The following is a 26,913-nucleotide window of genomic DNA, read 5'->3' on the forward strand; positions in this document are numbered from 1 at the left end:
AGGCAAAATTATTTGATCTTGCGATTATTTTGAACAAGATGTCTATTTTAAAATGTCGATCAAACATTTTTGGGCAAGGGTAGCTAAAAGAGTATGAGAGGGGAGCAGGTAGCCCTTTGACTACTTTTCAACATCGTCTGAAAGTTTCAACTTAATATCTTCAGCTGTTCCTAAGATATTGCAGCTGCCTTTTGGATAAACTGGATGCACATGTGGTCTTTTAATTTACCTCAACATAAACCTCAACATTCCCCTTTTCCCAATTATAAATCTTGTATGTTGAGAATGTGCAAATTGAATAATTTGCAAATTGGCGACATGGAATTCCTGGAAGCATGGCTATTAGAGACTGATGATAATATAAATACTTTTTCCAAATTAAAAAGCTTAAATGTAAACGATGGGCAACTTGTATAGCTTACAGTCCTTGCCCCGGGGGCTGTTATGTCACCCCCGGAGGCATATTTATTTGACCTTTGGACTACATTGAACAAAATGGTCAGCTCAAAGTTTTGATCTCATGTCTTTGAAGGAAAAAGGGCGTAGCAGGGAGATGGTTACCCTTTTATCACTTTTGACTCTAAAAAAAACTCTATAAACTTCAGATTCTAATCGAATGATTCTCTTCGAAGTTTATACGACCACGTCTTCCATGTGAAGCACCCCTAAAAAAAAGAGTACATTGAAGGCTTATGGATCATTACTATAAGCAATGCTAGAGCATTGCTTCTTATATCTGTGATGACATTATTCATAAGTAATTGTTCAATCATTTCTTCGATCTGTGGATGGAATGATAGCAAGCATCAATACTATTCCGAGAGTCCAAGTCCAATATTTTGTTTCTTAAGAGCTTAGATGGGTCATACACCCCCACACTCCAGAGGATTTCCGTGGTACCATAGGATATCATAAATGTCACGTACTCTTTAAGAATTTCAAATTGAACAAGTTTTTTTTTAGGTGGAGGGGAGAATTTGAAACAGTACGAAAATAAATGAATCTTGAATATATAGGATACATTGTATTTTGGCAATTATAATAGCCTGTTTTGACTTTTCACGATGGTCCCAATTCTTTTTATCAGTCTAATTATTTTTTTTTCTGTTTTTGTCAGTATTGATTTTGTAGACCTCAATTTCGAAATTATAAGCCGATAAGTGAGGATCTAAAGCATGCAGTTGGAGAAGCAGCCAAAAGGGGCGATGTTGAAATGGAGGTGGCTGATTCTTTAGAGAAAGCAAAGGATTTACCCGTTGTTGAAGAAATTGTAAGTATAGGCCTAGCTGGTTTTCCTCAATTTTAAAGAACTAAAAAACAGAACACTGTTTATTGAATTGGGTGATGTCCCCGTCCCCATTGAAAAACTCTCAAATTACTTATCTATGTGCTCGTTTATTTTTTTTTTAGGATCTTATGTTTTTATGAATACATTCAGAGTGTAATCTATTTTCTATACTTTCCCGTGCTTTGTTTCTTGTGTTTTTTTTTATCTGTTTCATCAGCCTTACCTGCCCCACACCCAAAATAAACCAGTGTGTTCCTGTTGAGTGTCAAATTCCTTTTCTTAATCGAAAAGATTCTGTTGCTGCTTTCGTTCTGTATATTGAAGCACAGGCATAGCCTTTCAAATGAACCAGGATGGGGGGAGGTGTTGCCCAACTGAAGCTTAAAATTAGGAAAAAAATATTTGAAAAAAAATTAAGAAGAACGATGAAACTTGGTCAAAAATCAGACAGGCTGAAATATTGTAAAACTCATTGGATCTAGGAGAAAGTTGTATTTTTATACCGAAATAGGAAATATACGAAGAAACAGGAAAACTACCAAAGAACATTTAGAAAAAGAAAACAGATTTAGGTTCTTTTCAAAGAGTTCGTGGCAGCGAACTGTTGTAAGGAGCGACCCGGCTCAATAGTAACCGAAACTCTAAAAAATGGAATTTTGATACCAATAGTTACATCAGAAGAATCACATTTTAATTCTGATTTTAAATATACAAATTTCATCAAGATCAGTTATACCCATCAAAAGTTACGAGCCTGAGAAAATTTGCCTCATTTTAGAAAATAGGGGGAAACCCCCCCTTAAAGTCATACAATCTTAAAGAAAATCACACCATCAGATTCAGCGCATCAGAGAACCTTATTGTAAAAGTTTCAAGCTCCTATCTACAAAATGTGGAATTTCGCATTTTTTGCCAGAAGACAGATCACAGATCAAGGTGTTTATTTGTTTTTTCCCCAGGGGTGATCGTATCGACTGAGTGGTCCTAGAATCTTGCGAGAGGGCTCATTGTAACGGAAATTAAAAGTTCTAGTGCCCTTTTTAAGTGACCAAAAAAATAAGAGGGCACCTAGGCCCCCTCCCACGCTCATTTTTCCCCATATTGCCAGATCAAAATTCTGAGATAGCCATTTTATTCACCATAGTCGAAAAACCTAATAACTATGTCTTTAGGGACGACTTACTTCCCCGCAGTCCCCATGGGAGGGGTTGCAAGTTATAAACTTTGACCTGTGTTTACATATAGTAATGGTTAATGGGAAGTGTACAGACGTTTTCAGGGGGATTTTTTTTTTTGTTTAGGGGAGAGAGTTGAGGGGGGCTACGTGGGAGGATATTTCTATGGAGAGACTTCTCATGGGGGAAGAGAATTTCAATGAAGGGGCGCAGGATTTTCTAGCTTTATTTGAAAAAAACAATGAAAATAAATAATAAATATTTCTACTGAAAGTAAGGAGCAGCATTAAAACTTAAAACGAACAAAATTATTACGCATATGAGGGGTCTACCTCCTCGTTGTACCCCACTCTTTATGCTAAAGTATAATAAGTTATTTCAACTATTTGTTCTACGGCCTTTGTGTTTCAGAGGTCATTCTTAAGGAATTGGGACAAAATCGAAGCTTCAGTGTAAAGAGCGAGTTATCGACGAGGGTTGAACCCCCTCATATACGCAATAAAACATACGAATATAGAAGTTCGTTACGTAAGTTAATTCGTAAGTTATGTATATTTTTTACCAATGAAAAGTTTGTAAAAAATTGCTTTTTTAAGTAATCAAAAACATGGAGGGAAACTAAGCCTCCTCCCTTGCTTCTTTTTTCTTAAAATCTTCCGATTAATTGCAATCAATTAATATGCAAATTTCGTTTTAATTGTTTATGTGCGGAGAGCCAAGATCAAAACATGTATTAATTAAAAAACGTCCAGAAATTAAATTAAAAAAAAACAAGTTTTTTTAACGGAAAGTAAGGAGCGAAATTAAAACTTAAAACAAACAGAAATTACTCCGTATATGAAAGGGGCTTTTCCTCCTCAACGCCCCGTTCTTTACGTTAAAGTTTCTTACTGTTTTAAAAAGTAGAGTTAAGAGAAAGGGTCAAACTTTAGCGTAAAGAGCGAGGCGTTGAGGAGGAAAAGTCCCTTTCATATACGGAGTAATTTCTGTTTGTTTTAAGTTTTAATTTCGCTCCTTACTTTCCGTTAAAAAAACTTGTTTTTTTAACGGAAACGGAAAAAAAATTGTTTTTTTTTTATTTAATAAATTGTTAAGACAGCGTAGTTTTTCCCTTTTCAAGTAAAATTCCTACTAAATACGGCCAAGCGTCGAAATATTAGTTATGTAATAAGCCAGGTCAGATTGCCATTGCAATTTCATGTGTCTCTCCCAAACAGAGCTAATTTTATTGAAACCTCAGACTAAGCTATGAGTTATCAGAGATATTTTGGATCAAAAATTTTGGTGTTTGACAAATTTTCCACTGGATTTGGAGTTTTCCAAATCCAGTGGAAAAAAACCACTGGACCAAGGGCGTCAATATGATTTTAAATTCTTGGCTCGATCTGCCAAAGACCATAGGTAGGTGTGCCTTCATTCCAGGCAAACTAACGGTCCTATGTCAATTTTAAATTCTTAGTCAACCTGCCTGAGACTTTAGGCGGGCGTGCCTTTCTAAATGCTTAAAAACAAGTATTGGTCCAATAAGAGAATCATTCTTACTCCCACCATTTTCCCGCGCCATTTAACCAAGCACTCGGAAAACTATAGGTTACGTGAGTATCTTAGTTCTATGACTATCTAAATTAGTTCTTCTGCCCTAGGAATGACGCATGGATGGATAATAGATAGACTTATCTATTAATAAGTGAACTATCATCAGTTTTACATAATCCTATTAAGGGTTTAATGCCAGGTTTGCCTCTCGCTCAATCGGCTTTTTCTACAATTAGCCATGGCTTAATGCCCACAACTACTTGATTTGAATTCAATTTTTTCTGACACTCATTGCCTTTGGGCCCAGTTTGACTTTAGACGATTGTTTGCCCATCATTCGACGTAAATTAACGGTCCTGTGTCAATTCTAAATTCTTGGTTCAACCTGCCTAAGACCATAGGTTGGCGTGCCTTGTTTACCTCTCATTCCAAGCAATCTAACGGTCCTATGTCAATTTTAAATTCTTGGTGATTCTAAGACTAAAGGCGGGCGTGCCTTTCTAAACGCTAACAAACAAGTATTGGTCCAATAAGAGAGTTATGCTTCATTCTGATCAGCTGCCTTATCTTAATTTAGGGCGTTTTACCGAAATACGGCCAAAATGGTGTTTTTACGCGTGGTTTAATAATTTCTAACTTAACCCATTAGCGCTCAACGTTCCGATCTGGAAACACCTTGCTTTAAATTTCTTATGACTAACAAGGTCGCAGCTAGAGAAAATTTTAAGTGTTCCTTAAACTTTCATAAGAATCTGAGAAGTTCTCAGATTTTTTTGATTTTTTTCTTGCTTTAGTTTGGTTCTCTGGATTTTTTTTTAATATGGGAAATAGTAAGTTTTTGAAAGCTATCTGTTTTTAATGGAATACCAGGGAAGGCAAGTGGTTGAAAACCTCATGTTTTAGCGTTTTGTTGTTCCATAACCTCCGCTCTATAATCTATGAAACAATTGCACTAAAATGTCTACAAATAGAGGATGCAGTATCAGTTAACCAAAAGTGTTCCCAACCGTGAACGTTGGGCGCTTCGCAGACCCTAAATTTTTCACATGTTTTGTAGCGGGCGATCACTTTTGTTTTGCAGATGGGTCCCAAGAAATGCGCTTCTATAAAAGAAGCTGTAGCTATGGTAGACACAATATATACGATGAGATAGACATTGATATGGTCATTATCTATTTATCTCCCCATAATTTTGGGGTAATAACAAAAAAAGATATGGATGGGTAGTCAATGACGAAAGGGAGAGAGGAAAGGGCAGTAAAAAAACAAATCTAAATAGTCTCCCAAGTTGTCTTGCAGGGACGATAGAGCGGATCCCCCGACAAGTTAACTTCAGGGGATCTTGTTTTTTACATGGTGTATTGTATGCTGTATAGTGTATTTAGTATTGAATGAATGAATGAATGAGTAGAGCTTTAGATAATTGATCCTTGTGAATCAGCCAGCCTACGTCGACCTTATCAATCTGGGTAGTTTCCAACTTCCACATTATGTTCAGATGACATAGACGACGTTCCACTAGGATTTCGTCCTAGGAAGATAGTATTCTAGCCTGCATCTTACTAGTCAGGCAGCTCAATAAGATAAGGCATGTGAATTAGCTCTCCCAAATCCCACTTGGCAAACTCAAATATCCAAAACATTTCCCAAAACCCCCTTTATAATGTTTCTTCCCTTCCATGACTTATGCTTATCATACACCCATCAACGACTCCCGGAAACCGTACCCTAAATTGACGGGCTCTTAAGAAAGAGATTAAAAAAAAATCTGCCAAAATGGAAAAAAAAAGAAAACACAATCTGAAGATGAAGATCTACCCTTAGAATCAGTAGTTCAACTAGAAAGCAAGGTTAATTGTATGATTAATTTTTCCCGAAAACGAGTTTTATCTTATAATTTTATGACGAAATGATTCGTAAACTGATTGTGCGAGCAGTTTCATGGCTAAATCTAACAGATCAAGAGCAAAATCTTTGGCGCGGGGGCCACTGGACCCAGGGCGCCCATGTGACTCGAGATGGGCACCAAATTAACACGTTTAATTTAAATAAGATTTATAACAAAAAAAAGAACGGAATAAGGGTGCCAGAAGTATCTTGGGGGAAGGCTCGCCCCTCCGACCCTGTGGATGTGTTCCTGGCTTAAATTGCTTTTAACTCTTCATTCATCTAATTTCAAACAAATTAGCTATATAATTAAAATAAATAGAACGATATATTTTTTTCACACGACAGCCCTATTGGACCATTCGCTATTTAATTAGTCACAAAACTAAAATTATGGATTTTTTAAGTAGGGATGGGGCAGGAGCAGTTCAAAAAATGCCCCCTTATGATAAATTAATGTTGTAAGTTTTCTTATCATACCCCATCAATGACACCCAGAAACCGTACCATAAATCGACGGGCTCATAAGAAAGATAATAAAAAAAATCTGCCAAAAAAAGAACAATCTGAAGATAAACATCTACCATCAGAACCACTACTTCAACTAGCAAGTAAGTTTAATTATATGATTAATTTATCCCAAAAACGTGGTTTATCTTATAATTTTCGTATGAAATGATTCGGAAACTGATCGTGCGAGCAGTTTCACGTGTGAATCTCTAACAGATCACGAGCAAAATCTTGGGTACGGAGGCCACTGGACCAGGGGCGCCAATGTGACTCGAGGTGGGCACCAAATTGACAAATTTATTTAAAAGAACGGAACAAGGGTGCTATAAGTGTCTTGGGGGGAGGGTCGCCCCTCTGAACCCATATATCTGTTCCTGCCCTAAATTGCTTTTAACTCTTTCTTTCATCTAATTTCAACCAAATTAACTATATAATTAAAATAAATAGATTGATAGATTTATTCACACGAAAGCCCTATTGGGCCATTCGCTATTTAATAAGTCACAAAACTAAAATTAAGGATTTTTTGAGGGGGGAGAGGGTTTATTATTAGTCAAAACTTACCTTTCGATTTTTGGATATTTTACTAAAATATCCGGAAATATCCTTCAATCCCCTTCCACATTCAGCCATCAGTCTTCGTCTCTTATCCACTCTATGCTCGTGTCCAGATTTTTTTCTTTTGTCCATCTTGAACTTTAGCTACAAAGCTACTTTTCAATCTAATGGCAGATAGTGAATTGACAAATATCTATAACTTCCGGTGTTACCAAACGTTTATCTGGTTACACCATGAAAAACTGATTCATCGATACATAAGTTTCCATGTTTGTAAAATAGGGGGAAGCTAGCAGCAATCAAAGGCTTTTATGCCAATTTTGCAGATATATACTGAACCGGCTGAAGATAAATACTTTTCGTTCATTTCAAGTTTCAACTTTGCTCTTTACATTCATAGGAAAGCTTCGTCTTCAGTTGTTAATTGGTTAAAAAAGCTACGAATAATTGACTAAATTAACAAGTTTACTTAAAAAGAATAAAAAAGAAGGGAATCGGAATGAGGGTGCCAGAGAAATCTTGGGGGACCATGCCCCCCCCTGGATCCGCCCTTATTTAGAGACAAGCTGAATTAGTAATACGTCTTTTAAGAAGTGCTACTTAAAAAGAAAAGGGCTGCTTTAAAGAAAGTGCTGCCCTTGACAATTGAAACAGCTCTTCTTTTTTTTTTTTTTACAAAATCAGCAGTTTTCTGTTTGTTTTTTTTTTTTTACCAGAAAACAGAAACAGAAAGACATCTTTGGTTTTTTGTTTCCTTGTTTCGTTTCTGTTTTGTTTCATTCAAGCCCTATTTATTTTTCCCTATTTCTTCAAAAAAAGAAAAGAAGAAAGAAGGGAACAGTGGCCTACCGATCTTAGTCAAAAGAGCTAATGCTTTCTTGGCCAATCAGCGTGCGTGACATTGAGTATTGCTTTTGCGCTTGCTTACGTTTAGTCGTTTGTCTACAGTAATGCTCTGTAGTTCTGTATTCGTTATAGATGTGGCATATGTGTGGATTGGCTTGCTACATTACGATTTGGGAAACTAAAAATAGGAATATATTGTTATTTTTATTTATTATATATCAATTGAACTCAGAAATCATGGAAATTATTATTATCTTGTATTTATACCAGTAACGCTAAAACTGAACTGTTTTTTCAATATTTCGTTTCTTATTTCTTTTTCAGAAACTCTTGTCATGATTAGCTTACTTCTATAATTATTTAGAATTTTACTTATTTCAGCCACAACTGCTATGGATAAAATGAGCAGGACAAGTAAAAAAAAAAAACTCCGCCAATATTCGGAGGAATATTTAAAATTTGGATTCATACCCGCTACGTATGACGAACGGTCATCTAGAGGTGCATTTTAAAATGAAACATAGTGCGTATGTAAATCCAGATTTAAATTACTTTAAGTCTTTAAAGTAGAAGTTTACAAAAAGATCAACAATAAAGTCTCTGTTTAATACACAAACGGTCAGCCACAATCTTACTCTTGAGGCTAGTTATGAGATATCTCATTGGCAAATGTAAAAAAAAAATCCTACCATAGGAGAGGATTGAATAAAACCATCAATATTAGCATTTCTTAAGATAGTCCTGGAAAAAGGATGACAGCGCTGTTAAAGCCATGCCCCTCAGCAACGCTACTGTTAGTAGAAGAATAGATGAAATGAGTGAGGATATTGAAACAAAACTTGATGAAGTTGAAATCTAGATATTTCTTATTACAAATGGGTGATCAACTCTTAGAGACAGTGAGGCTATATTGCTAGCATATGCAAGATATATTGATAAAGTTGAGTTGGCTGAATAAATGATGTTCTGCAAATCATTAGAAACCACCACTTCTGCCGCTGATATATATAATAAGCTAAATAATTACTTCCGTGTCAATAATATACCAATACAAAACATAATATCTTGTAATGCAGATAGTGCTCCTGCTATGATGGGCCAAAAAAAGGCTACTAGGAATTTGTGAAAGACAATAATCCAGAAATGATTATAGTGCACTGTGTCATTCATAGAGAACTTGTTGGCCAAAAATATTACTTCTGTCCGTAAATGATGAACTACACTCCGTTATAAAATTTGTATATTATATAGAAGCCAATGCAAAATATGAGCGTCTCTTCAAACAATTCTGTGAAAATGAAAATGCGGGCTATGTGAGACTACTTCACACTGAGGTAAAGTGGCTCTCAAAGGCTCTGAAATGAAGCACCTGAAAACTCCTGACGGTAAAGTATTTGTAAGTTATATGGTAAAGATGGTGAAGCATTGTAATTATAACAGATATTTTTGAAAAACAAAAACTTGCTGAATAAAACCTTCAAGGATCAAATAAAATTCTTGTGGACGCAAAGACGAAGATATTTGGCTTCGTTACATTTATTGAGGCATGTAAAAAAATTATTTCTCACAAAAACTTTGACCAGTTTAATTGGCTAAGAAAATGTGAGTGACTGAAGCTGCTGTACTTTTCATTGTGAATCATTTGAATATCATGGCCTCTGATTTTAAGGAGCGATTTTTGATTTAAAAAAATCATCTTACGCAGTCAATGCTAATGAAGATATCTAATATTTCGATATAGTGTCAAGGAGAACTCTCGGGATGCAAAACGACGAGTCCATTAAAACTTTTTTCAATAGGAAAGGATTGGTGCCATGGCTTTGTGATGCGGCAGAAACTAAATACCCACATTCAACTAAGTCTGCTAAAAAATTGTTGTTACCTTTCCCATCCTTTTGGCTGAATGTGGTTTTAGTTTTAGTTTTAGTGCTGTCAATGATTTGTTAATGAAGAAAAGAAATCGACCTGATATCATTAAACGAGGGGCCTTGAGACTTAAGCTGACTAAATTGGAGCCTGATATAAATACTCTCTGTCGCGGACGTGAACCATCAGGCACCACTATTTCATCAAGTATTTGCGTATTTCTGTATTTCAGATCTCCATTATATATTCGGAAACTTAATTTATTTAGCTATTTATTTATTTTTCTACTTTCATGGTAGACTTATTCTTTGGAAGTGTTTTTAGAGACCAAGCTAATGACCTTTTAAGCCTTTTTTTTTCTGGTGAATAAGCATAAAATTGTGAATAAAAAATTTAAATAACATGAGGGGGGAACATCAGGATTTTAGATATGTCTCGGTGGGATATGGCCTTAAAGTGGCTGGGAACCACTAGTCTAGATGGTGATTTTGTCATCAGCCTCCCTAAGGATACTGTCAGTTGGATATCGGGGTTTTCTGGACCTTTTTTGGCCTCATTGACACCCCTATATACAACTGGCAGTATCTTTATAGAGAACATAAGACAACTCCTACAGTCTTCCTTTTCTCCTTCTGTTTCTCTTTTTTTTATATGTTTGTGCTGTTGCATTGGTGATTTCTCTTTTCATAATATATATATATATATATATATATATATATATATATATATATATATATATATAGTTGGACTAATTCTACAAGTTCATACAATCGATCTGATTACAAGAGTATTTTCTGGATATCTGATTTCCATGAATGACACTTGTCTTGTACAGATTTCTTGTAAGATAAATATTGCCTTGTCGGTCAATGAGCTCTTGATGACGTGAAAAAATAACCTGACTGAACCGACCTTGGTCTTCGGCCAAGATCCCGATTTCAAACAGCATACAGAATAAACCTATCTTAACTTAAAAAGCCATACAAGAGATAATTCTGATTCCAGTTTTATATTCTCTTTTAATCAAAATGTATTTTATAAATTTATTATATTATTTTATAGTACAATGTAATTGTTCATTTATTTGATGCTTTTTGGGCGTTATTCTTTAACTTAAAAACGTCAAAGTAGTTCTTTAAATTGACTTAAGTACTCCAAAGTAATAGCTAATCACCTTAGATCCTCCATGGCCATTCCTATCGCTTTGGGTATTTATCAGCAAAGCGTCTCCATTCAGCTCTCCTCAGCTGTACTAGAACCCGACATTGGTAATTATCAGACCCCGAATAATGCTGTTTTACTGGACTTGTATGCGTCTTTTCTCTATGGATGGTAAGCAGAATATCTATATTAATTCAAGCCTTACCTCAATGATTCGTCTCAATTTTTTGTATTAGCAGTTGCCATGTCTCTTTTATACTGCCGACATAGTGCCTTTAGGGAGTACAAGTTTTCCTCTTCCATTGACTTCAATTCCAGATTAACTCTTAAATCTGTTTCCTACATAATTTAATTCCTAACACTAATAAGCAATAGCTCTGTTTATAATAAAATGAAAAGAATACACGAAAATTAAGGACTAAATTTGTTAGACATAAAAAATATCAATTCATATTAAAATATTGAATTATTAAGACTAATTAGAATAAAAAAAAACTGAACATTTGTCTGAGAAAATAAAATCTACATTGTCATCCACAAGCTCCAAATAATAACTCTTTTGGCTTGGGAACAGACATTACAAGTTCATATTCTCCACACTTGTGTCATGTCCTGAATTTATTTCCAGGATGTTACCAATTTAGCACCAAGAAAACCTGACTGGGACTTGAAACGAGATGTTGCCAAAAAATTGGAATTACTTGAAAGAAGAACTAAACGTGCAATAGCAGAACTAATTAGAGAACGGCTTAAAGCTGAAGGTATGACAAACATTGCTGAAACGGTTAGTGTTGGTGCTGCTACTGCTCCAAAAGAGGTTGATGAAGACTAACAGTTTTTCCAACTTTTTTAGTTCAAAATAAATTTTTACTTTCTGTAAGGTACAATTTCATACCGTTAGTCCCGACATAAAAGGGCTTATCTCGTATTTCCACCATTATACAGGAGAGTAAAATTAAAGATTTTGAGGGGATTCAACTCACATGAACTCTTGTGAGTTGAATGCATTAAATTAAGCCTATCCACCAAGAGTAAGGAACCTGCGGGATTTGTCTGAATTCCGAAAAAGGGACAAAACGCCCCTAAAAGTACGAGTGACCTTGATGAAAAATATACTATCAAATTCAAGTCATAAGAAATCTTTAAAATTAAGATATTGATAAAAATAAAACGTATATAACTTTCTCTACACTATTTATTACAGAAAAGTGAGCAGAAAATCATTTATTTTTCTATAAAGACGACAAAACATACGCTTCAGCACCAATCTTCATCAAAAATACAAAAAAGGCTATGAAAAATCCAGAAAGAAAAGCGAATCTCTGACAATAAGGCAGCTAAGACAACCTGGAAGAAAGAAAGCGTAATATATAAAATTGTAATAAGACCAAAACCAGATATATACGAAAATTCATCTATCAGCGGAATATTACTGTCAATACAACCTAAATCAAGCAAGACTAGATCAATTGATACTTCAACTAAAATTTCTGTAATTGAGGAGTCAATACAGATTTGGTCCTAAATATACTTTATAGTACATCTAAAAAAAAGAGTATTTACGGATTGGGCCTATGCGTCCTCCCCAACCCATTTTCCCCAAACGCATTGGCCGATAAATTTGGAACAGGAAAAAGCAAGAGTTAATAGACCCTATATGAATCCTGTGCTTCTTAGCAAAATATTTCAGCCAATACTTCATGGAATGAATTATTCATTCAATCGAGTTTACACCACTCAAAATGTCCAATACTGGATTGATTTGGATGCATGTAGCTGCTTGAAGTTACTTTTTTCAGGGATGGGGGATCCCAAAGGCTCATATATGTGTTGGGACATAAATAAAGTGGAGATTTATTTTTGTTCTATTTCTGACCCGTTAAAAAAAAAAAAATAAATAAAAGAAAACTAACACTTCTGTTTTTTCTGCAGTTGTTTTAATTTATTATACTGCAGGCCAGTGGTATTGATTCTAAAAAACGTAAGACAACAATTTTGATTTAACACTATTTTATCCACGAGACGAACCATATTTTTAAAACATTTCTTCTTTAGTTTTCGTAAATGAAAAACGCGTTGAAAAATATGTCACAAACATAAAATTTCTTATTTTTAAAGAAAGTTTAGATCATCTTCAAGCAACAATTCCATAAAACTAGCATAATTCTGGCTCACTGGATGGCTAGACCTGAACCTAATATATCCAGTGATAAAAGAGCTGTGTTTTCTTGGTGCATGCCATATTTCACAGGGACTATAAACCTTTAAGATTCTTCAAAATGCTTTTAGATCGCAATATTCCCTAAAGAAGTTCACCGGACTAAATTATGTGGAGTTCATCCCAACATTCACTATATGAAGGTATGACTAGTTATTAACATAAGCAAGACCAAGAGAGAAATTCGTAGGAACTTCAAAAATTCATATTGAAATTCCACTTATATTGCTTATTCCAAACGTTTGTCCGATTCGTAAAAACTTAACAAATCATGGGTACGACCCGATCCGGGGTCATAATAGTTGTTGTTCAAACAACAATAATAAAGGAAAGTACCTTATCGAACGAATCCAACGTGAAAAGTCTTCAAGTTGTTGGCTGTCGGAGTTTTCTGAAACCAAAATACAATAGTCAAACAAAACGAGAAAAAAAAGAATTCAGAATCAAAATAAAAACTGCAAGGATTGTAAGGCAACTAGTACAGTTTGTAAAAGTTCGTACAAAAAAAGCAAAGAAAAAGGAAAAAGATAAAATGAGTTGTGGTATGTGGTTTTTCTAAAAACTTTAACATTGTGAAACATTCTGTGAAGTTATGGAGCAGAAATTTACCTATCCAGAAAGCAATAAGTAATCCAATATACAATAACAGTGATCACTTACTGCTGTTCTGGAAGAACAAATGCGATTGTATTGCTTTTATTTCACCACAAACGCTTCAGATTACTTCCAAAATTCAGTTTGCAGAGCTATCGCTTCCCATCTGGCCAATCACTGGTGAAAAAGTTCTTACTGACCAATCATTAATTTTTTACTCACCAATCGAAAATTCTTTTAAATGCATGAACCAAATACATTCTAATAGGGGTGGAAGTTCAACCCCTGTTTCTTGAAATGAGGAAAACTATATTTTACCCTATAATTAAAAGTCGTTTATTCATAATTTAGCGATCCGCACCGAATCAGAACAATGTTCCCCTCATAAAAAACTGATGTACTTTTCAGCTTCTGAGATTTCGGCGTCGAAGCATAGACGGACCCTGAACTTTTTAAGTTTTAGAATAAAATTTCCAAAAAATAAGAGTCGCATAATCAAGGCCGTATCCAAGGTGCGGGGGTAGGGGGGTTTGACCCCCTCCCCCGGGAATGTTTGTCTGACTCGTAAAAACGTAACGAAAATGCATATAAGCAAAATTTTGATGTATTTAGGGTCTTTATTTGTACCCCCCCCCCGAAAATCCTGGATACGGCTCTGAACACTATAAATAATAAAAATTATTTATTTATTAAAGCCACTTTGACGAGAAACAGTAAAATGTACTTCATCATATTCTGTATATTCAAAACACAAATTAAATATCGGATATTATTTTAACAAGATGAATGATGGATTAAATAAACATGTATAATACATCTTCCTTTTAATATCCTGTTGTTTGTTTTATCCAGTTAATCCATTTGGCTTCTGAACAGCTAAAATCATAATGTAAACTCACCACAATGTATGTTTTTCTAACTTGTATAATTGTACAAAACGGAGTTTTGAAAATAGTATACAGAATGAATCAACTATTTATAGCGAATTCAATTATGTAAATTTATAATTTACTTTATTTTAGTCCTTTCCGTTACAAGATGTTTTTACTGCCAGACATTTACTCCTCCCTCCCTTTAAACTACCCAAAATACACAAAGATGGTAAAACATAAGACTTTTCTGTTCAAAACCTTTTTCAAAAAATTTTAGGTGTAAAAAAAAGAAGCATTTTATCCAATAATGATCTTCCAATGTCCTAGCCACTCTGTTTACAGGATGAATAAGCACATGTTTATCCAATACCTCTACACTAATATTTACAATGAAACAAGTAACAAAAATGGTTCTGCACAGCAAAAAAAAAGAAAGAAAGAAAAAAAGATTAACAAAAGAGGAAACTTGCAACCCTGTTACTGAAATTTTTCATTTTGTTTGTGTTTCCATAGTTTTGAGTGTATCCAATTAGTGGTTTTCCCTCCTCAAGTTGAGGCATGTCCTTACATCAAGTACAATGTAGTCTGAAAAAATTAATAGCGACTATCTATTTCGCATTCCAAGGAGCACAAGGATTTTTTTTTTAATTTAACCTCAACAAGAAAATACTAAAAATTTCTGAAATAGAATAAACAAGACTTTAAATCACACCAGGAATTTCAAATTGTTCACAACTAAAGAAGTGTAAGGAGTTGTGACATCACGAGCCAACTTTAAACATAAAGCTCTTGTCAGGTAAAGTTCCGTAAATTCTAAGTTCTTTCAGTTTTCATCACGCCAACATAGGAAGTCTCCCTGAGCCTTATATTTACTTTGAATATGACAAATAAGAGAAAAAAGAGCACAAAAGAAAAAGAGGAAAGAAGCCAAAAAAAAGAAAAAGAAAAGTAAACTTACTTATACATTGTAAGGACATATTGTATAAGTTGTAACTCAATTTGGTGTTCATTTTTCGATATAATCACTGCTGCTAATGACTAATCACAGCAGTACAAGGCTACCCTAGGCCCCCACATACGCACAAAGCCCCTCCCCCATCCCAAACTGTTCAAAGTGCTACTCTACTTCCTACCTTGAAGTTCCTATTTATTTTAAATCATTTCTTATACCCTTACCCTCTCCGTTATAGGACACACTGCTTTTCGATTAACCTCAGATGCACTGCCGAAAGATGCGATTTTTGGCCTCTACTATCCTTCATCAAAAACCAAGACCTAACCGTCTTAGCCTTTCTTGCATTATAGCTTTAGAAAATAGGATCAAATCACATTTTTAAAAAGCTGATTACTTAATATACGGTCGTTCAAACGAATATCTAAAACTTTCCTAAATGATTCCTCTGGACGACGTTTAACATACCTCAAACACATTCTCTCAAAGTGCCTATAGTTCAAAGCCATATTTAACCATTGTCATTACTATCCTATTTTTGGTTTGGATGCTTATCTCCGAATCGTCCCAATCTTTTCCAACAGTGAAAAAACACTACCCCTTGGATATTCAACTTTTTTCATCTTCTCTACATCTCCACAATCCTTACTATTAAGGGGTTTCAACACCATAAAGGATCACTCCATCTCGTCCATCATCAATTTTTTTTTAGATTTTGTGGCCGAACTATTTAGAATTGATTGGGGTGTTCTTTCTATAGCTTGTATGGCTTGGATAAGAGATCCGAATAAACGACAGAAAACTAAGATCTAACACCTACTTCCCCGAAAATCTTAGAGAAAACATTTAATTTCTCCGTTTAATGCCGAAGATAGAGATATTCTGTTTTGACGAAACTTACATCCTTAGAAAGTGTGACTTTAATTTTTTGATTAAAAAGAATAGAACCTTTTTTTAAGTTCAGTAAAATGTATTTCCTGAAGAAAACGCCAAGAATCAGCTCAAGAAAACATCATTTGAATAATTCGATTGATCGTTGGGATTTCCTTGTGGTGGTAACCGCTTTGATTAAAAACCTTGCTGACACAGAGGATGCAGTATTTCATTGTCTTTTCAATCAAATTTCCAAGTCAAACACCATATCCTGAATAGCTCTTGATGGTGGCTAGTTTCCTGAGAGAATTCGCTAAGGGGCCTTTTGTTTTTGAGAGGGCGAGCCGACACAGATGCTTGTTACCAAAATTTTGTTACCAAAAGTCACCTCTTCATCTTCATTTATTCCTAGTCTAAACGACTTAGTCTTTTTGACTTCAATTTTCGAAACTATTCTCTCAAAACCTCGAAAATCCCACATTTTTAGCTAAGGCAGTCATTTCATCAATGTAATCTCAGTCTTGGTGAATTTTACCTTCACGTTTGGTACAATATTCTCTCATAGAATTTGCTGTATTCCCTAGGATTAGAGTACATCCAAATAGTCCGTATGAACGGAGAAAAGACACAATACAGCTAAGTTCCAGATTCCCTGTATATATTCCAGCTAAGTTCCAGATGCAGTACCCCGTCATAACACTCGAAAATCGTATTTTCTGTTCTTTGCATTAAAGCTCCTTATCAGCAATACACTATAGATTTAATTTTAAATAAAACGTGGCAAAGGAAAGTCAGTTACTCTGAACTTCGCAGTGCAACAAGCCAGTCTCTCATTACTGTTGTTTTAAGGAAGAAGAGTTGGACATATTTAGGAGATACTCTGCATGAAAGATAGCCATCTTTCTTGTAAAGAACACTTTCGACCGAAACCGGGGGACGGCTGAGACCTCATTAGTACATGAATGGGAAGTCGACTGCAGTACCGTTTCAGGATGAGCAGAAAGATTTCGTCGACGCCCTAAGCTCCACCAATGGCTCCAGAGGTACTAAGGTAAGGTAATACATAAATAGATCTAAAATTAAGATCATTTCAAAAAATATCAATTTGACAAGAACAAATTCAGACACCCACACCAGACCTATTAAAGGATGGAACAATTTTACTTACGAATTCAATTTTGCCTCCTTGTATGACATCCTAGACTTGGTTCTTCTTGGAGGAACGATAATTTCTATCTCTTGACTGAAAAATTATAAAACTGGATTAAATAAACGTACAAAAAGAAAAGACAGACAGAGAGAGAGGACAGAGATATTACACTCTTTTAGAGTTATTCTTACATGTAGTAGTTAACTTATTGTCTCTATCCTGAAAAAAAAATTAAAAAAGTTGACTGAGCACGTTTGTGCATAATGATGAGATTTTATAATTACATTTTTTTTTTACAATAAAATGGTAAACATCTAAACATTTTCCGATTCGACAACTTTTTTCTGCAAACTGGCCTAATTTATTTTTCCTATTAAAATTAGTAAAACAAAGATTGTTATTCAATAAACATGAATACAATGAACTAAACTGAAATACACAAGATTCAAACAAAATAAATACAAGAGAAGAGAATCATTTAAGTTAAATACCATAATAGCTGTAAAATAATAGCAATATAGTTAGCCATATGTTATACCATATCATAAACTTGGAACTATAGGTAACATGATTTGAAGTTAAAACTTTCAGTAATGTTCTATCGAGATAGTGAAAAAAGATAGTTCTGTTTGGGGGAGGGGGGATAGGGATAGTACAGTGATTTTTCTTAAAAATAATCTACGTGGATTATTTTTCGAGGTGAATATATTTACGGGTATCGAATGTGGAACTAGGCAGTCTTCTTTTGGTAGACTACTGAAGCAAAGCTCTTTGTAACAGCGCTTATTGTCGGTGTCCTTTCATGAATTATCCACTCCTAAAAATGCACCAAGTCAATAAAGATAAAAAGAGAACTAATAGTAGCATTTAATGGCACCTAGAGGAATAAACGACAATATACTTTTTATTGTAACATGCTGCTAAAAGCATGTATTGTAACAAGCTGCTAAAAGCTCAATGAAGACTTTTGACTTTCATAACAAAAAGATGTGTTTATGTGTATATATTTTGGACATTTCGTAAGTCAGAAACAACGAAGCGATTAAGCTTTTTGGCAAAAATTGTTTCTGTGTTCGCAGTGCCATTTTAAAAACAACCACACTAGCTGACGTAGGATGATTGTATCAAAGGAGTAAAAATACAAAAAATTTCTACCTACAAGAGGTTTCCCATTATAATTTAAAATATTAAAACTTAAAACAAATTGGAATGATACTTTGATTCGAAGTTAATCATTAGGGAGTAAAAGCGTATTATGACCTAAGAAAAACTATTCCAAGTTCTTAATATGCTTATACTACCTAATGAGACATTATATTACCTCACAATATTATTTCTTCCCAATCGTGAAGTACCTGATACACTTTAACTCCAAAAATTCAAGGGCACGTAAATACATACACTGTGATACACGGAATGAAGTCCTTGAGACAAAGCTTCCACTATATCTCGGATTACAACTTTGACTACTTATAGTTTCCTATAAATGGAGACCCAAGCTCTTTCAAAGAACATTTAAGATAACATAGTCATTCTCGGAATTTATGCACTTCAGGAAAGAGGCAAAAGATAAATAAAAGCAGAACTCAAACCTTTAAAACTTAAAAAGAAAAGAAATTACTCCGCGTATGAAAGGGGCTGTTCCTTCCTCAACACCCGCTCTTTAGGCTAAAGTTTGAATCTTTCTCTCAATTCTACTTTTTAGAACAGTAAAAAACTTTAGCGTAAAGAGGGGGCCGTGAAGGAGGGAACATCCCCTGTCATGCACGAAGTAATTTCTGCTCGTTTTAAGTTTTAATGTCGCTCCTTACTTTCAGTTAAAAAGACTTTTTTTTATTTAATTTCTGAACGTTTTTGAATTAATACATGCTTGATTTTGGCTCCCAACAAATGAATAATTAAAACAAAATTTGCATATTTTTTTTATTGCCAAATGGCTTTCTCTTAGTTTTGATTGGACGATTTTGAGAAAAAAAGGGGTGGGGGAGGAGGCCTAGTTGCCCTCCAATTTTTGGGCTACTTAGAAAGGCAACTAGAACTTTTTGTTTTTTACGAACGTTTTTAATAGGAAAAAATATACGTAACTTACGAATCAACTTACGTAACGAACTTCTATATTCGTATATTTTATTAAATATATGAGGCGGTTCACCCCCTCGTTAATACCTTGCTCTTTACGCTAAAACTTAAATTTTGTCCGAATTCTTTAAGAATGACCCCTGAATCAGAAAGACCGTAGAATAAATAGTTGAAATTACTAAAAATACTTTAGCATAAAGACCGAGGTATTTACGAGGAGATGAACCACTCATGTGCGTAATAATTTCTGTTCGTTTGAAGTTTTAATGCTGCTTCTTACTTTCAGTAGAAAACACTTTTTCACGTTTATTTTTTCATAGTTTTTCTAGAATAATGCTAGAAAATCCTAAGCCCCCTTCATGGAATTTCCCTTCCCCCATGACAAATTCCTCCAAAGAAAGATCCTTCCGCGTAACCCCCTCCCTCAACCCCTCCAACCAAAAAAATTTCCCTGAAAACGTCTGTACACTTCCCAATAACCATTACTGTATGTAAACACTGGTCAAAGTTTGTAACTTGCAGCTCCTCCACTGGGGACTGTGGGGGAGTAAGTCAGCCCCAAAGACATAGTTATTATGTTTTTCGACTATGTTGAACAAAATGGCTATCTCAAAATATTGATCCGCTGACTTTGGGAAAAAATGAGCGAGGGAGGGGGCCTAGGTGCCGTTCAATTTTTTGGTCACTTAAAAAGGGAACTAGAACTTTTTATTTCCATTAGAATGAGCCTTCTCGCTACATTCTAGAGTCATTAGGTCAATATGATCACCCCTGAAAAAAAAAGGAAAAGAACTTGAAGCTTCTGCGGTAAGGTTTTCTGATACGCTGAATGCGATGGTGTGATTTTCGTTAAAATTCTATGACTTTTGGGGGTATTTCCCCCTATTTTCCAAACTAAGGCAAAATTTCAGGCTTGGAACTTTTGATGGATAAGACTAAATTTGATAAAACTTATATATTTAAAAGCAGAATAAAAATCCGATTCTTTTGATGTATCTAAGAGTATCAAAATTCCATTTTTTAGAGTTTCAGTTACTATTAAGCCGGTCGCTCAGTTTGTTATCAGGAACTGTTTGATACAATTTTGATTTGCGAGCATTAATTGTTTTAAATAATCCATATATGCAATTATGTGTAATTACACATATGTGTTTATTTATGCGCGTATTAAAAAGTATGTTATTAATAAATAATTACTGTAAAAATGATCAATAATGATGAGACAATTAATTTTGAAGGGACTTTCAGACTACTTTAAGAAAGTACTTGTAAGGAATGAATTAAGTAAATAAGTAATCAATGAAATAAGGAATACTTTCTGGTAAAGAATAAAGTAGAATTATTGCTCACAACTCTAAGGATAGAAATAGAAAAAAAGGAGAATAAACTACCTTAAATCTTGCAATAGTAGAGAATGAGCTATATAAATTGTACGATTGCGCTGATCCCGTCTAGTACGTTGAGCAAGAGAGGATACTAAACTTCCAGTTATGTTTTGAGCTACATATAGAGGATACGACCCTTCCAGTTATATATTCCAGGGTATATTTTCACGATTCAGAACAAATTAATACAATCTTTTCGATATAGATATATGTCGAATTTTTTAAAGGAAAAGCCAGATTTGACTAAATAACGGTTTCTAGACTATCAGTTACAGTTCTAAAAGATTAGTCATCTTATTACAAAACCTCTTGGAATGGCATAGGAAAGCGAATTACTACAAATTGTTATATGCACGGTTATAAAATATGCACACATAAAATTAACTGTCTAGTTTTTGTTCATTTTTAGAAAGCATGTAAAATTTTGATTGATTTCGAAATAGATAATTCCCTTATATTCTTAATTTTTTCTTTCTTGAGATCCATTTAGGTTATACAATAATGCTATTTGAGTATATTTCTAGGTTATCTACCAATCACGTAGATTTATTAATTAGGGTTCCTAGTCAACCAATTACACTTACAAGATACAAGTGTTATTTTCTGAAATTTGGTCAATGTGAAACCTATTCTAAATTATGCTTAGGAGCATCAAATATGCCAGTTCTTACTTTTATTTACATACTGTTTTTAAAGACCACGATAACATTTCCTCCAGTTTGCATATATGAAAAATAAAACTCACACAGAGACAATCGTTTCGCTCATGGCACGTCGTCTTCCGGGATTTCTTGATAGGTTTGGTGAACCAAACAATGTGTCATCAATAATGGTGGGCGCCGCAAAAACAGTTTTTTCAACCGCGGAATCTTCAGTAGGACAATCCTATAAAAAAGGCAGCTTTTTAATCCAGTACGCAATCCACTTGATCAATCTTACCAAACATCACCGCTTCATATTCATTTATGCCAAGTACAACAGACTTAATCTTCTCCACATTAATTTTCATGCCCATTTTTGTACCCTTAACTCTCAGAACCTTCAAAAATAATTCATTTTGCTAGCATTTTCATCCTCTCCCATAGTCATTCTTTGCTCTCCCATAGTCTTTGCTGTGTTCCTTAGGATAGAATCCATTAAAATAATCCATTTAAGCGGGGATAGGACACAGCCTTACTTGTTACTTGTACTCTACATTCAACATCAAACGAGCTCATAACATCACTTCCTACCTTAACTGCAATAATATTGTTCTCATGCACAGGGGTTCTTTTTCTAGCAAATTATCTATCTTATAAACTTCGATCAACAGGTCGAGCCTTCAGCTATTGCTTTATGCGATTTTCCTTTTATTTTATTTTTAGAGAGATGGTCATACCCTGGTTGCATATTCATTTTGAATAATTTGGCCTCTTTCGCCGATGTATACACACGTTACAAAGAGACGGAACGGTTATTTCATACGTACTGGTTGAATTCAATAAATAATCGTGAAATCCGTCGAATGAAAAATAAAACAGGGATTTTCACTTATTCCTCTGAATACCTCTGTACGTCCTCTCTGTTTATGTCTGTAGACTAATGTGATAAACTGAGGCATTAAGGGTCTTAACAAAAGGGAAAAAACCGTCTAAACTGAAATAAAAGTTAAATAATAAGCATCAATACCCACGGTGTTACTAAAGCGATTACGTTTGTATCACAAAATTGACGCTCGTAAAAGTAACACCTATAGGGGAGTTCGGTAAGAACAAATTGACTGATGATCCATCTTCAAGTAAAACGAGTCGATTTCATAGGAATAAACTCATTAGAAAACCATTCGCCAAGAGCTAAAGTGGCACTTGTGACGAGGTCGGAAGAGCCAAGAGCTTCTTCCCACAAAGTTTCATTGTGATCTCTCCCCTCTAAGCGTTTTCCAAGATTTCCTGTTTCGCCCTCCAACTCCCCTCCCCCCAAATGTCGCCAGATCCGATTCGGATTTAAAATAAGAGCTCTTCGACACGAGGTCCTTCTAAATATCAAATTTCCTTAAGATCCGATAACCCGTTCGCAAGTTAAAAACACCTAATTTTTATTATTTTTTCCGAATTAACCGTTCTTCCACTCCCCCCCAGATGGTTGAATCGCGAAAACGACTATTTCTAATTTAATCTAGTCGGGTCCCTGATACGCCTGCCAACCTTCAGCGATCACTATGCTGATCACGTATCTAGTTTTGGATCTTCTTCATGTAAAAATTGAATCGGTCCAGGATTCGAGCCTGAGACCTCTCGCACCCTAAGCGAGAATTATACCCTTAGACCACAAGTCATACTTAAGAAGAACAATCATTTTTTTTAGCGGCAAATAAAATTCTTCTCAACTATCTTGTTCGCTCGCTCCCCCCAGATGGTCGAATCGGGGAAAAGACTATTTCTAATTTAATCTCCTCTGGTCTCTGATACGCCTGCCCACTTTCATCGTCCTAGCTTATCTGGAAGTGCCCAAACTAGCAAAAGCGGGACCGACAGACAGACAGATAGAAATTGAGATTGTTATATGTCACTTGGTAAGTACCAAGTGCCATAAAAACAAATTGGCACATAAAGTCGAAAAACATAACAAAAAGAAATAAATTTTCGGAACATATTTATTTCTATTGTCAGGTGTCTGCGCCTTGCACTGAGGCGAAACAACCTGTATTGAAGACCCGGCAATTCGTTTGAATTTGACAAAAACAAGAAGTATATCAGTGAATACCAAGATCCACTGTAATTTACACACAAAAATAACAAAAACTTCAACTTAGTCTCCCTTGTGTAGCTCTATAGCCACGTAAAAAACAGGGGAGAAACAAAACAAAAAAAGTAAACGTCATTAAAGTAAAAAGTCATCCATAAAACATTTTTTTAATAGTAAACTCATACCACCGTCCCAAACAATACCACCCCCCCAAAAAAATCCAAACTAGGCAAGGGAGTAGCAAACGATTCTACCCACATAAAATAAACTGTAGACCCAATCCAGATACATCAACTCCCTGGAAAACCGAAAAAAAAAGTTATTAGCAAAAAAAACTCTAACATGCTTTTTTCTATTTTTTTGTATATTTTAATTTTGAACACCTATGAATTTTCACTTCTGCTGCGATACTAAAGCCTTAATATTTACGCAGGATTTGTTGGATACTTTTTACTTATCTTCAATTTAGCTGTGTACCGCAATGCTTTCTATGACGGCCGTAATTTTAATTCTTACAAGAGCAATATTAATACGCCATATACTAGATTTGCTTTAATTCAATATTTCCTGTGAGTGATAAGGTAACTCTGTAACAGCTAATATCTTAGAGGTTGGAGCTGTTCCAGCATTGTAAGGTAGTTTGAGGTCTCCGCTTCGTCGTAAGCTACTGCTTCTGTCCCTATAACTTCTTCTGCTCCTTCTGTTCTGAAGCCATAATAATTTTAACAATTCAAATGATATAGCAAACGATAATCAAATAATATTTAAACATTAAATTCAATAATAAATTTGAAATGCCATTTAATTTAAATACCAAATGATGTTTAAATGATAATTGTAACTAGGAATGCTACAACATTAAAAAAACAACAATCATAGACTGACAAATAAAGATGTTAAACTTGTCTTAATAGGGGTTTCAAAAACTCATGTCCCAAAGGAAAGCAACATGAAATTGTGGGAAATGGAAATTATTTACTCGGACAGGAAGGGTGGGATGGGACAGGTAGGGAGTAGCGTTCATGACGAAGAAGCAACCTGCAAAGTTTTACTGGGAGGGTGAAAATATAGAACGCCAGGTGCTCACTTTACGACTGAAAAGTCTGAGAAATCATGCTATGGCAGTATATGCCTTTGGAGTTTCAACTAATGGAGATACTAATAAATCATATGAATTTTACTTACAGCTACGGGAACAAATAGACACGGTGCAGGTAGAAATATAGTGTTTCTATTATATTTTAATGAAGAGGTAGGTAGAAACAGACCTACCTAGCCTAGGTAAATCGGGTGTAGGAGAGAAAATAGTAAAGGTTATAGACTGCTGCAACTTTGTGGGCATAACAATATAGTTATAATCCATACAGTATCTAAGCATAAAATAAACCATAAGTTAACATGGTACTCGCTCACATGATGGTAAGACAGCCAACCTTATTGATTATGTTATTGTAAACTGAAATCTGGCAGAATCTGCACAAAATACTATGGGATATTGAAGTGCTGCTTTTGATATTGAAAGTAAAGATGATCATCTAGAGGTATCTAGAGATAATCCAAAGTTGAAATGTGGGAAGGTTAATCATCTTCCAGGAAAACTTGACGTTGGTAAAATCAAGGAAGATAATTTGAGAGATTTTCCAGGGACAGTTGGGCATTAATCTGGAGAGTCTACGATTTGGTTATATAGAAGATAAAAGGAATAATTTTAGGAAAATATTTCGTGAACTATAATATGGTGTCTTAACGAGTAAATTTAGAGACACAGCCACGAATATTAGTGATAACACTTTTAGATTGGAATAAAAGAGAAGGGGTTTGTATAAGAAGTACTTGAGCGATAGATTATACAAAAGTAGGAAGATTGAAAGGATAGAAGAGAAAGCATTAAAATATAAATTAAAAAGAAAATTTTCAAAAGATCAGGAGGATGCAGCATGACGACGTAATAGTAAAATACTGTATTTGTATGTTATAAAATTCAGAGGAGGTAGCCAATCTGGACTTATATCCCAGTTAACGAGCCACAACTAGTGGTCAGAAAAGAGTTAAAGGGAGACAGACAGAATATTTTAAGAATGTACTAAGCCGTTATAGAGTTACAGGAAATGATATAAAAAACAATAAAACAGTTTGTAAAACTTTGAAGAAAAAAAATCTAATCATTAGGCTTTAGGTGCTGATAGTGCAGCAAATGAGAGTTTTAGATATAGTGGTTGTGAGGTTAGAAATAAATTAATGAAAATCAGGAATACGTTTTTCTTCTGAAGAGGGGGAAATATCTATCGATTTTAGGAAAACTTGGATTAAACCCTCCATAAAAAAATAAGGCGATAAGAACAAACGCGGAAATTATAGGCATTAGCTTGCATTCTGGGAAGCAAATTAATTAGTATGAAGATACTTTTTAGACTTAGAGATGATGTTGACAAAGTTTTAATAGAAGAAAAGTGTTGTTTCAGGAATTTGAGACGATGCGTTGATAAAATTTTCACTCTTAGGTTAATAATTGAGAAACACCTGAGTCATCAGACCCCTTTAGTCCTTATTTTTGCATACCATAAACAAACATTTGATTCAGCCGACAAAAGAACTTCAACGAAGGACCTAATCTTAAATGGTATACTGGATAAATACATTAAAATAATTAGTGATATGTACAAGAACAACATTGCTGAGTTTAATGTAGGAAATGTCTGGCCAGCGAAAAATGTCGAAAATACTTCCCGAAACACAAAGAAATTAACATTCAAATGGCATAACTAGAAAAAGCGTTAGCTTTTATTTTTAACCAATTTTGTCATGATCCAAAAACCTTTCGGTTAAGTATAACAATGATAAGAATTGAAAGTTTCACCACAAATGTGGCATCACATTCGAACTCCCAAAAGGTGAACTTTATAAAATTGATTCATTTCCCACCAAGTTCGGCTAAGACTTGACAGGCTCATCTGGTAAATGTCGAAAATTCTCATTTTAATACAAGAAGATTGAAAACCCTGAACAAAATATTTGTATGCAACAAAACTTATTCAAAGTAAAAAATAAACTTATTCAAAATAAAGAAAAAAGTAACACACAGAAACTATGTTAAGATTGAGTGGATCTCTGACTGTGGTCTAACATGTTTGTATTCTCAAAACAGCTGCTAATACGAGAATTCATGGACTAGGGCAAGGATATTGCAAAAATATAAATCTTTTCCAATCAATTCTGTCCGCGAGAAATGGTTAACAAAA

General features: G+C 34.6%; 2 protein-coding genes across 5 annotated transcripts in view; one reads left to right on the forward strand and one right to left on the reverse strand.

The window, feature by feature from the left end:
- Positions 1-11,707, forward strand: part of LOC136038038 (coiled-coil domain-containing protein 12-like) — a 30,735-nt gene extending 19,028 nt beyond the window's left edge. For both annotated transcript variants that reach the window (XM_065720984.1, XM_065720985.1), the window contains exons 3-4: positions 1,132-1,270; positions 11,456-11,707. In XM_065720984.1, coding sequence (XP_065577056.1) covers positions 1,132-1,270; positions 11,456-11,659 — 343 coding nt within the window. In that variant the 3' untranslated portion in view covers positions 11,660-11,707. The remainder of the gene's footprint in view (positions 1-1,131; positions 1,271-11,455) is intronic.
- A 329-nt stretch (positions 11,708-12,036) lies between these two features.
- Positions 12,037-26,913, reverse strand: part of LOC136038035 (uncharacterized) — a 64,706-nt gene continuing 49,829 nt past the window's right edge. For 2 of the 3 annotated variants that reach the window (XM_065720979.1, XM_065720977.1), the window contains exons 8-11: positions 21,696-21,835; positions 17,505-17,579; positions 13,382-13,436; positions 12,037-12,174 (exon numbers count right to left, since the gene is read on the reverse strand). In XM_065720979.1, coding sequence (XP_065577051.1) covers positions 13,412-13,436; positions 17,505-17,579; positions 21,696-21,835 — 240 coding nt within the window. In that variant the 3' untranslated portion in view covers positions 12,037-12,174; positions 13,382-13,411. The remainder of the gene's footprint in view (positions 12,175-13,381; positions 13,437-17,504; positions 17,580-21,695; positions 21,836-26,913) is intronic. The other variant, XM_065720978.1, reaches the window with a different exon arrangement.

This window comes from Artemia franciscana, chromosome 17 (genome assembly GCF_032884065.1).
Source record: "Artemia franciscana chromosome 17, ASM3288406v1, whole genome shotgun sequence".
In the NCBI taxonomy this organism is placed as follows: domain Eukaryota; kingdom Metazoa; phylum Arthropoda; class Branchiopoda; order Anostraca; family Artemiidae; genus Artemia; species Artemia franciscana.